This window comes from Psittacula echo (genome assembly GCF_963264785.1).
Source record: "Psittacula echo genome assembly, chromosome: Z".
Taxonomy (NCBI): domain Eukaryota; kingdom Metazoa; phylum Chordata; class Aves; order Psittaciformes; family Psittacidae; genus Psittacula; species Psittacula echo.
The window spans coordinates 2,448,775-2,460,810 of NC_137742.1; the positions used below are offsets into that span (position 1 = coordinate 2,448,775).

At 45.3% G+C, this 12,036-nt stretch overlaps 1 protein-coding gene across 1 annotated transcript in view; it reads left to right on the top strand.

The window, feature by feature from the left end:
- MYO5B (myosin VB) overlaps window positions 1–12,036 on the top strand; it is a gene marked incomplete at both ends in the record, with an annotated part of 152,693 nt that overhangs the window by 31,945 nt on the left and 108,712 nt on the right. Inside the window, 2 exons of the mRNA XM_080636966.1 lie at window positions 389–560; window positions 3,457–3,601. Coding sequence (XP_080493092.1) covers window positions 389–560; window positions 3,457–3,601 — 317 coding nt within the window. The remainder of the gene's footprint in view (window positions 1–388; window positions 561–3,456; window positions 3,602–12,036) is intronic.

The window sequence follows — 12,036 nt, forward strand, 5'->3', positions numbered from 1 at the left end:
TAGATCAGATGAAGCTGTGGTTTTCTGTATGGTATCTGCTCCTGGTCAGAGCTGGCTAAAGGCAATTTGGCTAAAGCCAATTTGATCCAAGGCTGGCATGAAAACAACCCAGGTGTACTCAGGTTGGTGCTTATGGACCATCAGTGTCCACCAGGGCCATCTTTTGGACAGCTCAAAGCCATTTACCAGAGGGGTGGATGACCTGTCACCTGGTCATGTGCCATCCACATCTCTATAGGATGTAGCGCAAAGGGGCTTTCATTTCCTTTAGAGCAGGATGTGTATGTATTTTGTAGTGTCAGGATGGAGTTATGCTTGAATAAGTTGTAAGGCATTAAAGGAGCTGCTGGTTTTGGTATTCTCATGTTCTTTGTGTGTGTTTCTTCAGCTCTACGAATATCCCATTGACCTGCAAGGAAACGAATTGCCTTTCCTGCGCAATCCAGATATCCTTGTGGGAGAGAATGACCTGACTGCCCTGAGCTACCTGCACGAGCCTGCAGTGCTCCACAACCTCAAAGTCAGGTTCATCGAGTCCAACCACATCTACACGTACTGTGGTGAGTGTCCAGGCCAAATGTTCAGCTCCTGGAATGCAATGGGTTAGAATATGTCCACATAGAACCCCCCTGAGACCACAAGCGAGAGGCTGTGGCATGAGGAAGGTCCAGGGCTGTGAATTTGGGATGGGTGGGAGACACGAGTGTGTGTCAATAGGCTTTAGGTTGCAAAACCAGAGGTGGTTTTTGAGGATTGGTGCACTGGGAACTTCCTGAGCTCATGGTCCATTTATCTCTTTGTGGGAATGTCTTGTCAGATGAGTTTGAGGCCAACTTTGCATGTGCTTGGTAGTCTGAGGGGAAAAAAGTGGGATCTAGCAAACCACTGGATAGTAGCAGCATGCCAGAAAGATGCGGCCCAACTGAGAAGTGTCCATGGTGGGTTTTCCTTCTGAAAAACTGCAAAAAAATCCTTGCTGCACTGTTATTTCCTTCCTATTCTTGATGACTTTAGGGGACATCTAACTCAATGCAAAGCAGAAGGAGGGTATGTGAATGCTCCATCCCTGGTGGTGTTCAGGGCTGGGTTGGACAGAGCCTTTTATGACATGATTTGGTGTGGGATGACCCTGCCCGTGGCAGAGAGGTTGGAGCTGGGTGGTCTTGAGGTCCTTTCCAACCCTGACTGTTCTATGATTCTATGTGTGAACTTGGGTTTGTCATTCTCGGGGAGGGTGGCCTGCCAAAACCATTCAAGACAGCAGTTACCTGTAAATGGATGGCAACAAATTGCAACCTAAAAAAAGAAAAGGAAGAAGACAATTCAGCCATTTTTATTTAGTTATGTTGGAGACTATTGAATGTTGAACCCTCTTACTGGCAGTGAAAGTGATTTTGCTAGCAGTGGTGCAAACTAATGATTCTCTAAATGGTGAGTTGCAAGGTATCAGCAAAATGCATGGACTATTTGTGTGGTTAAGGCTGGCACAGATATGATCGAGTGTTCCAGTTTAGGGTGCTTGAGGAAATGTGTGGCAGGAGGAGGTGACTTTTAAAGTCGTGCTCTTGAAATACATGGCCTCAGTGGCTGGCAGTAGTGATGACTTCCTTTAAATATTTAATGGTGTGTAATGTTAGACTGCTGGCAGAACTTGCAGCCTTTTGCAGCTGCATGTGTGTTCCTGGTCAGCCGCAAGCCTGCTATCATCCAAAATCAGTGAGGTTTCATTAGTGCAGCTGCTTGTGAGGGCTCACGGTAACGCTGAACACAGCATCATGGTAATGAAGATACATGGACTTAGGCTTAGCCATTTGGGCTTAGCAGGTGTAGGTTTAGCTGCAAAGCTCTATGTGGGTGCTACATACATTGTGCTTTGCTTATGAAGTAGTTGAGGAGAGAAGAGTGCTTATCTAGTAGCCAGTGCTGAGGCAACTATAGGGCTTCAGCCTGGTTGGCATTGTGGCGTGTTTTCAGTGGTGAAGGGAAACAGATGCGTGACCCTAAGAGAACCAAGAAGCAGATAGGAGCAGGGCATGGCGAGGTGAAGCTGTTGGGTTAATATCACAGAATCACACATTGGTTTGTGTTGGAAGGAACATTAAAACTCCCTGCCACGGGCAGGAACACCTTCCACTGGAGCAGCTTGCTCCAAGCCCCTGTGTCCAACCTGGCCTTGAACACTGCCAGGGATGGGGCAGCCACAGCTTCTCTGCGCACCCTGTGCCAGCGCCTCAGCACCCTCACAGGGAAGAGCTTCTGCCTAAGAGCTCATCTCAGTCTCCCCTCGGGCAGGTTCAAGCCATTCCCCTTGGCCTGTCCCTACAGGCCCTTGTCCCAAGCCCCTCTCCAGCTTTCCTGCAACCCCTTTAGGCACTGGAGCTGCTCTAAGGTCTCCCCTTCAGGAGCCTTCTCTTCTCCAGGCTGCCCCAGCCCAGCTCTCTCAGCCTGGCTCCAGAGCAGAGCTGCTCCAGCCCTCGCAGCATCTCCATGGCCTCCTCTGGCCTCGCTCCAACAGCTCCACGTCCCTCTTGTGCTGCTGCCCCAGAGCTGGATCAGGACTGCTGGGGCGGTCTGCCCAGAGCACAGCAGAGAATCCCCTCCCTTGACTGCTGCTCTCGCTCCTTTTGATGCACAGAGGCAGGGAACATGACTTGGCTGCTCTTGGCCTCCTCTCACGTATCCTGGTGTTTGCTGCAGGCTGACAGTTCCTGTGCTTCACTGTAATTTCAGCATGCCCAAGCCCTGAATTGTCTGGGCTGGTGCACAGCACCTGGTCCCACCGGCCACGCGCTCTCTGGAGCTCCTCACAGTCGCAATTCAAACCTGCAAAACCTGAAGGTGCTCTGGAGGTAGAGCTTGTCGGTACTTCAGGTCCGCAGGGTGCAAACCAGCTCCCTCGAGCGCACAGGTAGCAATACGCTTGTCTTTGCCTCTCATTAATTTCATTAATTCCAGGGCTTGCTGCCTCCTCCAGCCACGCATGGCATTACTAGAGCTGGAGAGGAAAGAGTCATTAAAGCTTTAATGCAGGCTCTAGCATTCATTCCCTGTGATTTACGCATTTCATTTTGATTTGAGTACATTCTTTGTTGTGAGTTTTTACTCAAGATTTAAGCCAGGGGAAAATCTGGGATATTTGTTCGGGTATAGCAGAGCTTTGGTTGCACAGGAATTGCTTTTTCGAAGTAATGGCTCACGGGCTGTTCGGCTCTTCTTCTCACTCCTCCTGCCAAATCTGGCTTCGTACAATGAAGATTATTATGTATTTGCTCTTCTCATCAGTATTGTGTGCCTTCTCTTTAGCTATATGCAAGCTTATTGCCTTGCTGTCAAAAGATGCTGAGATAAGAAGTCCTTCACCAGATAGATTGAAACAACCAACACAAGCCCTAAAAAGCCTGAAGTATTAACTCTGTGCTTGGTTTGTAACATATCTGTCCATTTATCTGTTCCAAGGTATTGTACTTGTCGCCATTAATCCATATGAGCAGCTGCCAATCTACGGACAAGATGTCATCTACGCGTACAGTGGCCAAAACATGGGGGATATGGATCCTCACATCTTTGCCGTGGCAGAGGAAGCCTATAATCAGATGGCCAGGTGAGTGCTTGCTCGGTCAGTGGAGTCAGATCAGCTGCTGGATCAAATAGGCAATTAAACATTGCAAAATCGTGTGAAACACCCAGGTTTTCCTCTCTTCTGAGAATATGGGGTCTTCTGTTGTGCTTTTGTATCCCCAAGTTGGTATGGTTATCTTCTCCATCATATGGTGGCTGTCTTCACCCATGGGTGCTTAGCTCTGTTCTTCTGTGAGATGCAAGACATGGTTCCTGCAGCAGCTTTCCTTGCACGGTGCAGAACTGCTTCATACTGAAATCTCGTTGAGATCAGGCATTTCTGATTAATTCTGCTTACTGATCTGACTCCGTTGTTGGCTGCCAAGACTGCCAGGCAGGCTGGGATGGTGGGGATCTTTGGTCCTCAGGAGCTCATGGGTTCAGTGCAACCGTGATTCAGATGGGGATCCTTCTCCTGTTGCTGCTTGGATGAGTTTCCTGGAAGAAATTCAAACCACTCTGCAAATGTCATGTGTAATAGCTTAGAGGAAACCACATTTCAGATAATTTGGAGAGATAATCAGACTAAACAAGGGAGCTGATGTTAGTCATCTTTATGGAGACACTGTGATTTTGAGTTAGAAGGTGACTGGTAATATTTACAGGTCCTTTAAAGCAGTGTCTTCACCAGAACAATGCGGTGTGAATTTTACTTTATTTCTGTTTGTGTGTTGCTGAGGGCAGATGCAGGATTTTGTTTTGATGAGCCATGATCTAAAGAGAATTTGAGAGGAAGCTGAAAGCTGTTGCACCAGGGATCATTTTGTTAGAATTGTCTGGACTCTCACAGTGTGTTTAGATGCACTTGTGAATTAGCTGTGATTTTTTTTTTTTTTTTTATAGCCTTAGCTTTTAATAATAAAAGTAAACATGTAACTGTTTACCAAAGGTTGCAGCCTGTTTTCTGCTGTCTCATCTTTAACTGGTGAGTTAGGATGCATTTATAATCACAGATGTGCCAGAGTTCAATCTGGAAATGAATCTGGAGGAACACTGCCATGGGCAGAGATTGGAGGCATTGCACCCAAACTGACTCCACCCCCCAGTTCAGCCCTCCAGCAAGTGCTTGTGTTTTGAGCAAAACCACTTTGAGAAGAACTTAGAAGTCTGAGGAGCTGTCTATAGAAAAAAGAAGGCTTAGGACTGTGTCCTTATTACGTGAATCCAGGCTGAGCAGCAAGCTGCACTGTTCTTTTTGGAGGATGTCAGGGTTTTGCTGACCAGTGTGGACAGGTCCCATTGATTTTCCTGGCTATACGTCTAAAATACAAGGGCTTAATTTTCTGTTGAAATCTGTGCTAGGGAAGACTTGGTGGTTTCCCACATGCTTGTGTTGTTTTACAGGCAGTGGGCTAACAGAGAGCCTTAGCCAGAAGTGCTCAACTTCGTTGTCCTGCTTATCAGAGTTAAGTCTACTTTTGACAGCCACCTGTAATTGATAGCTGCTGCCTGTGCATGGTTAGGACTGCTATGTTTGCAAGGAGACATGGAAATAACCACCTTCAGAGCTCTTAATAAACAAGATGCTCACTGTTAGTGCTGTTCTGGTGCTTTGTGTCTCAGGCTGGTATTAGGGTAATTGCAGGCTTGGAACAAAAGAGGGATTCAAATGAGGCTGAGAGGAGATTGTAATGTGGATTATAGGAATCTGCCTCATTATTTAAAATATGGCTCTTAAAGGGAAGCACACTATATTTTAAATCTGAAAGCTTCTGAGTGGATGTTGAGTCTCCACAGTTTGATCCATGCTTTTCCCTCTGCAGTGCTGCAGGGAGAGTGGTGTTGCTGCTGGAGCAGGGTGTGTGGATAGTGTGTCTCATGAATGATGGATGTAGTGCATTGGACAGGACTTAATTTTGCCTTTTTTTTGTTTTTCTTTTTAAACTGACTCAGCGGGATGCCTTGTATCTGCAGTTCTGCTTAGGGGTGTGTGTGAGTGTGATGGGACATGGGCAGCTCAGCCATCAGGACGGAGGTCTGTGAACACGTTAAACCTAAACTGATGCAAAGCTACCACGTATTTTGCAGTGTCTTTAGCTTTCAAACAATTGCGTCATGTCTGGTGCATCTGATAGACCAGGAATAAAACTCAAACCTGCAATCTCAAAAGGTCAAACTTGCAGTGTGACTGAGAGCAGAAAGGAAGTCTCTAGCTAGCCTTCTGGGTTTGTTTGTTTTCTGTCTAAGTGTGTGCTTGTGTATATGCATATACAGGCTTGTGTGTGTGTGTGTATATATATATATAAAGGAATTACTCATTCTAAAAACAAACAATGCAAATCACATCATAGAAAAGCAAGAACAATGCTGCAGATGTGCATTCTGTTTGAATTTCTCTGGTTTCCTTTCAACAAGTCTTCAGTGTAAGTAAGAAAATCAAACGGGTAAAACAAGCTTTCTCCATGGAAGATTATTTGGAAAACAGCTGATGTTATTTGCAACACCACTGAGCAAAAAGGTGCTGAATAAATAACTTTCTGTAGTCAGCAAGCAGTTATTTCTGCATGAGCTTGTCTGGTGTTTGGTGGAGTATCATCTCCAAGTTTTGCAATGATATGTGCATGGGATAATACTCATGCAGTTTGTGTGGTGGAGCAGAACTTCATTAGCTGACTTCTCAGTAAACTGCTTCCTTGAGATCAGACACTGCACTGGGGCAATAAACCCTTCAAAAACCCCATTGCTGAAATGGTGCTTGAGGCTTTTTTAGGGTCACAGGCAAATAGAGCAAACTTAGACTGAGTGTGTGAACAGGCTCACAGTGCTGGCTTCTCCCTTGCTGCGGAGTTTCAAGTTCAGTGGTGCTCTGAGGGCAAACTTTTCCCCCTTTTCATGAAGGCCTGGATAAAGAGGACTGCAAGGTGTGTCTGGTTTTATAGGAGAAACAATGCACGGACCTAATCAGGAACCATGAGGTCACTTTGAGTAGCTATTCTACAGTGCAGAAGGCAAGGTCATATCTCTCCATCTCTTTAGCTCTATCATCTCTATCTCTATCATCTCTATCTCTTTATCATCTATTATAAATAAATACCTAATAAATAGAAACCCTAACTATTCTATGATTCTATAAAATATATAAACATAATATATACATTATATATTTATATAAATTATATAAAAATATAAATATCTGTTTTCATATATATATAAACCAGATATAAATAAAATATAATGTACTTACGTATATATTATGTGTATATAAATGCATAATATATGTATATAATAAATATTTACATATGTATATTTTAGCTTTATTAGTGTCGCAGAGCACACTGGGAAGATGCAATGAGAGTGACTGAATGGGACTGAGTAGATGCCAATGAAAAGGGCCCCAAAATCTAAGACTCTGTAAATTGGAGAAGTTGGAAGCAATTTGGTTCTTTTATTTAATTTTAAATTCTCTAGGTTTCTAGTATACCACAGCCGTGTCAAGGCAAGGTGCCAGGGCAGAAGTTAAGATGTTTGCTGGTATACAAGTGTTAGTGAAGTTGTCCTATGCTTTCTTTCGTTCCTCAAGGTGATAGTGTCCATGAGATGGGGCTGGAGGCACTTTCACAGGTGGATGTAAAGGTCTGCTGTATCCTCTGGTGTTATTCAGTCATCAGGAATTGACAATTTAAAAGGGAAAAAAAAGGGACTGCAGAGGGTGTATAATGTCATCTGATTCCTTTTTTATGGCAGCAATAGTTCAGAACACCTATGTATGTGTGCATGTGTTAAAACTCCCCTTTAAATGAAAGTGTTTCCCAAGGAGCATGGTTTGCAGCACTTGTGTGTAAAACAGCTTAAAAAAGGGCAAGTGATTAAAATTCACATGTGACAGCCTCTAATTTTTACAGTGACCAGCTCTTTATAAACTCCCTGCATACGCAGTGTGAGACTAAGTGCAGCCGGTTCACTGAAACAATGTTGTTTTAGGCTAAATACACAGCATGGAGTTAACTTGCTCCAAGCGCTGCTGCCAGAGGCATTGGAGTCAAGTGCTGGTGAGGTAGAAAAATGGATCGTTTGGTGATTGCTAATAGCTGTGGCTGTGGGGTTCGAAGCAATTTGTGCTTTGGGATGCATGTTATCTGCAGGGCAGTGCAACCATCTCCTCTGCTCCTGGTTTCTGTCCGGATACACTTGGTGAGATGCATAGCGTGTTGGTGCCTTTTACACCTCTGAGTGCTGCAGAACATATTTCTGCTTCTGAAAGCAGGCTGAAAGCTTTGTGGGGGCAGCCAGGATTGCCCAGAGCAGCAGCATAGCCACCAGTGTCCTGGCTGACTGCTTTTTGCTTTCCTTACAGAGGAACAAAAGATCCCTTGTGTGCCCTGACCCTGACGGTGGCTCTGATTCCCTTGTGTGTCATTGGTCTGGGCAGAAGCCTGGAGTCTAGCAAGAATATTCCCCTTGAACCTTCATTTCTGCTGAAGTGAGCCTGACCAGCAGCTTCCCATGCATGAGCAGGGATTGTTTGTCACTTCTAACCCTAACCTACATTACTCTTGATGGGTATGTCTCATCAGTTATTGCCAGCTCTATGAAGGTGATGGAAGTTTGCATGGGGACAGTGCAACACCAGTTTTCCATTCCCAGCCTTCGGAGGCTTTAATTGGCTATTTAGTTCTACTTCGTGTCTGCAGCCCCATTTTTCTTCTCCCCAGCTATCCTTAGCCAGCTTAGCTTGTTGATATGGTCACTCTGTTGTCCCTTGATGCTGAGCTGAGTGTATTGGGAAAATTACTGCAGTATGGTACAGTACTGAATCTATTTGTGTGGCTTTTTGTGCCCCCGGTACCTATCTCTTCCTTTTGTACCAGTTGAGTTAGTTCACTCAGACCAGGACTTGCTAGTCCAAGTAGGTTTCTTAATAGTCCAATTAAGGTTTCTTAATGGGTGTTTTATTTACTTACTTTTAAAATAATGGAATATAATTAATAAAATGCAAAGTTGAACAGCACTAGGTGATAGAAGTATATGGTGTACCATTGCTGTGGGCAATGGGGCAGGAGAATGGGCTCTCCTAAGGCTGTAAAACATCTTCCAAAAATGGGAAGCGCATAGGGAAGGTAGTCTTTGCTCAAATCATAAATCAAGCATCAAAAGCATCATAAACCCTTTACTGTATATTCTGTATGTTTTCCAATTAGCATGTCTGGATCTCACTGTAGTAGAAACTTTATTGTCACATATATGACACGGCAGCAGTCCATGTCTGCTAAAAAGCACAAGATAAGAGCAGCGTTCAAATATTACGATGAAAAAGATCTTGAGTAACTTGCAAGTCTTGAGACTTACAGAAGCCTCCTAAGAAACCTGTGGACTGGGTGAAGAAGTTATTTGGAAATAGTGTGTCTTGCCTTTTCAGCCCTGTTGCCAGCATGCTGTTTCTGTCACTAAAGACTCAAGTACTAGGACTGCAGATGGGTAACTCTATTTAGTAGTGTCTTTCTGTTTTGTTCAGAAGTTAGTGCATCCAGGTCTTGCATTGCACTGTCAGAAGCATATCCCAAAATGTAAAAATTACTGCTTGCCTACACCAACAAACACCACACATGATCTGTGTCTTGCAAGATACAGTGCTGGTGGGGCTGTGCGTGGCCACAACCATGCTGTCTTCTGCTCTGGGGAGCAATGCCAGAGCTGAAAAAGAGCAGAAATTGCAGCATCAGCCCTGCACTTAACCCCATAGAGATGGGCAGGGGTATGGGCACAGTGGGGGATGTCATTTGACAGCACTTTAAATTTCGATCTTTAAAAGAGGATTTAAAACCGTACAATGAGAGAGTGGCTTGGAGTCAAGAGAGATTAACCCCCAACAGAGATGGGCGAGGAATCAGTCTGGCACAATAAATAAGGCTGAATGCTGTGTTGTATTAAAGGCAGGGAAGGGTTTCATGGCTCCTGGTGAATGAGGCTGGGTTGAGGGTTTACAGTGAACTGTGGGGCCAACCTGTGCTGCAGCTCAGCAGGGCTTTGCAGCAGGTACCTCTCAAAAAGGGTCAGAGAATGAAAACACTAATAGCCTTGAATTTAGGAAGTAGAGAAACTGAAAGGGGTCTCTTCTGTTTAGAGGTGAAAGTGGGATAGAGAGGAGGTTTTGGAAGAGCTACCCCATGAACATGCTAACGCTGACGTGAAACCTCAGGGTTTGCAGAAGCAGCTGGACATAACTCCTCCAGAGGTAATATAAAGAGAGAAGAATAAAAATGGGAGAGACTTAGATAGTGTTTGTCAATGACTGGAGGAGAGACCCTCTAGTCTTACTAGTGCTGCTATGGGAGAGGACAGAGAGTCTCTAAGAGGCCAACTAAATGATCCTATTTTAGTTTCTTTTTATTTTCTTTTTTGGCAATCTAGAATGAGAACAGTGCTGTCTCCTAGCAGCTTTAATCATAAATGAGACATCCCTTACAGAGAAATCATAAATACTCATAATGGGACAGCACTGGCATGGGAGAGCTTAAGGCACAGAAAGGTCAGTTTGTGACTAAGAGTAACGATTGTGTGTGTGAAATATTGGAAGGAGTTGTAATAGGCTGCATCAGATATGTAATTACTCCTGTGATGCAGGAGAGCTGTTCCAGCTCTGAGGTGTGAAAGCTGTAACACCAAATATCATTAAACATTCAAAAAGGTGTTTATGAGCATCATAATTACATCAGAACACAGCGACTTGTGATTGTCCTTGCCCACCTCCTAGTCACTGCTTGCCATATCCTCAGTGAAGTTCTGGAGACCTCAGGACAGAGAACCCCGAGTCAGTGGCCCCAGTGGTTTCTGAAAATTTTTCTGGGGTTTTCCCAATGTATATCAACTATAATTAATTAGATGGTCAGGCAGGAGTTTTAGAAGTTTCAGTGGCTGATAATGGTTGAGGTGATGAAGTCTGTAGGAAGGACTTTCTGAGGCTGCCATGGGGTGGAAGAACTTGTCCTCTTGGTGCCTGCAGAGCTGAACTGCTGGGGTAGCATCCTACAAGCTCGGGATGAAGAAAGCCAGCACGATTCTTGCCCATTTGTGATGCTTTGTGGGAGGATGGAGTACAAAGCCTTCTCCATCTGCAGGGCTGCAGTGCTCCACAGGGGCCAGTGCTCGTGGATGGCTTTGGTCAGAGCCAGGGATGCTCTGTGATGTGATCCCAGTGCAGAAAAGAGCATCAGGGTGCCAGAGAGCTAATAAAATTGGCAGGGTGCGTGTTTTGCTCTCATTAGAAATGGCACACAAAAGGATTGCTGACCTCGTTTAAGTGTGGCCGAGGAGCTTGTGTTCTTCCCCAACGGGCTATGCAAAGCATAAATCCTGGGAGAAGGTCATCCTGCCTGCCCGCCCCCAGGGATTGGTGGGAAGACTGGAGACAGCTCAGCATTTTGCAGGAACTTTGAGCACACAGGATTTTCTTTGCTATTGAAGAGGCATTTCCAGCCGGCTGCACAAAGCAGTTCGGGGAGAAAGTCCCTTAATGAGCTGCGACCAGTGGGACTCCCACTGCTCTCATAGGAGGAGTTTTCTGGAGCATCACATTAGAAGTGCTCTGACCTCTGCAGAGACATCTTAATTTGCTCCGTGGTATTTGATCTCAGCGTTAGAAACATCAGATTGGTATGCATGTTAAATAGTGCTGTACAGAAAGAACGGTGCTGCTGGCGACCGCTGCAGAAGAGAAGATTAATTTACACGTTACCTGTTCTTTGAGCATTGTGCTGCGAGCTCATCCTTTCCATTTAGGGCCAAACCGGTACTTGTAGGCTTTTCCCAGCAAACGGGACAAGCTTTAACCTGCCCGAGGGGAGATTGAGATGAGCTCTTAGGCAGAAGCTCTTCCCTGTGAGGGTGCTGAGGCGCTGGCACAGGGTGCCCAGAGAAGCTGTGGCTGCCCCATCCCTGGCAGTGTTCAAGGCCAGGTTGGACACAGGGGCTTGGAGCAAGCTGCTCCAGTGGAAGGGGTCCCTGCCCGTGGCAGGGGTTGGAACTGGATGAGCTTTAAGGTCCCTTCCAACCCAAACCAGGCTGGGATTCTGTGATTCTGAGAGTTTCAAGCCCGTTTTTTCTCTCTGACTTGTTGCTAAAAGCCATATACGTACAGGCAAATTGGTTTGGAAGCTGCTCAGGATGGACCCTAGTGGGTACGTGTTTCCTGAAAAGCATCTTCTGAAGTAAGACCTTGGATGTGCGTGATCTAACATCCTCCAGGGATACCTGCAAAAGCTGAGGGACATTACACCAGGCTTTGGCATCACTGAAATGGGATGTTGCTGAGTTCTTTCTTTAGTTTGTTGCATTAAAATGCAATGCTATCTTTACAGTTGTGATGGTACCAGGATGGAGAAGGGGCACAGCAGCTTTGGGGTGGCTCTGGCCAAAATGTATTTTGAAGTTGTGATGTACCCCGTGTTTGGTGTAGGATGTTGGTGAAAAAATTAATTCTTC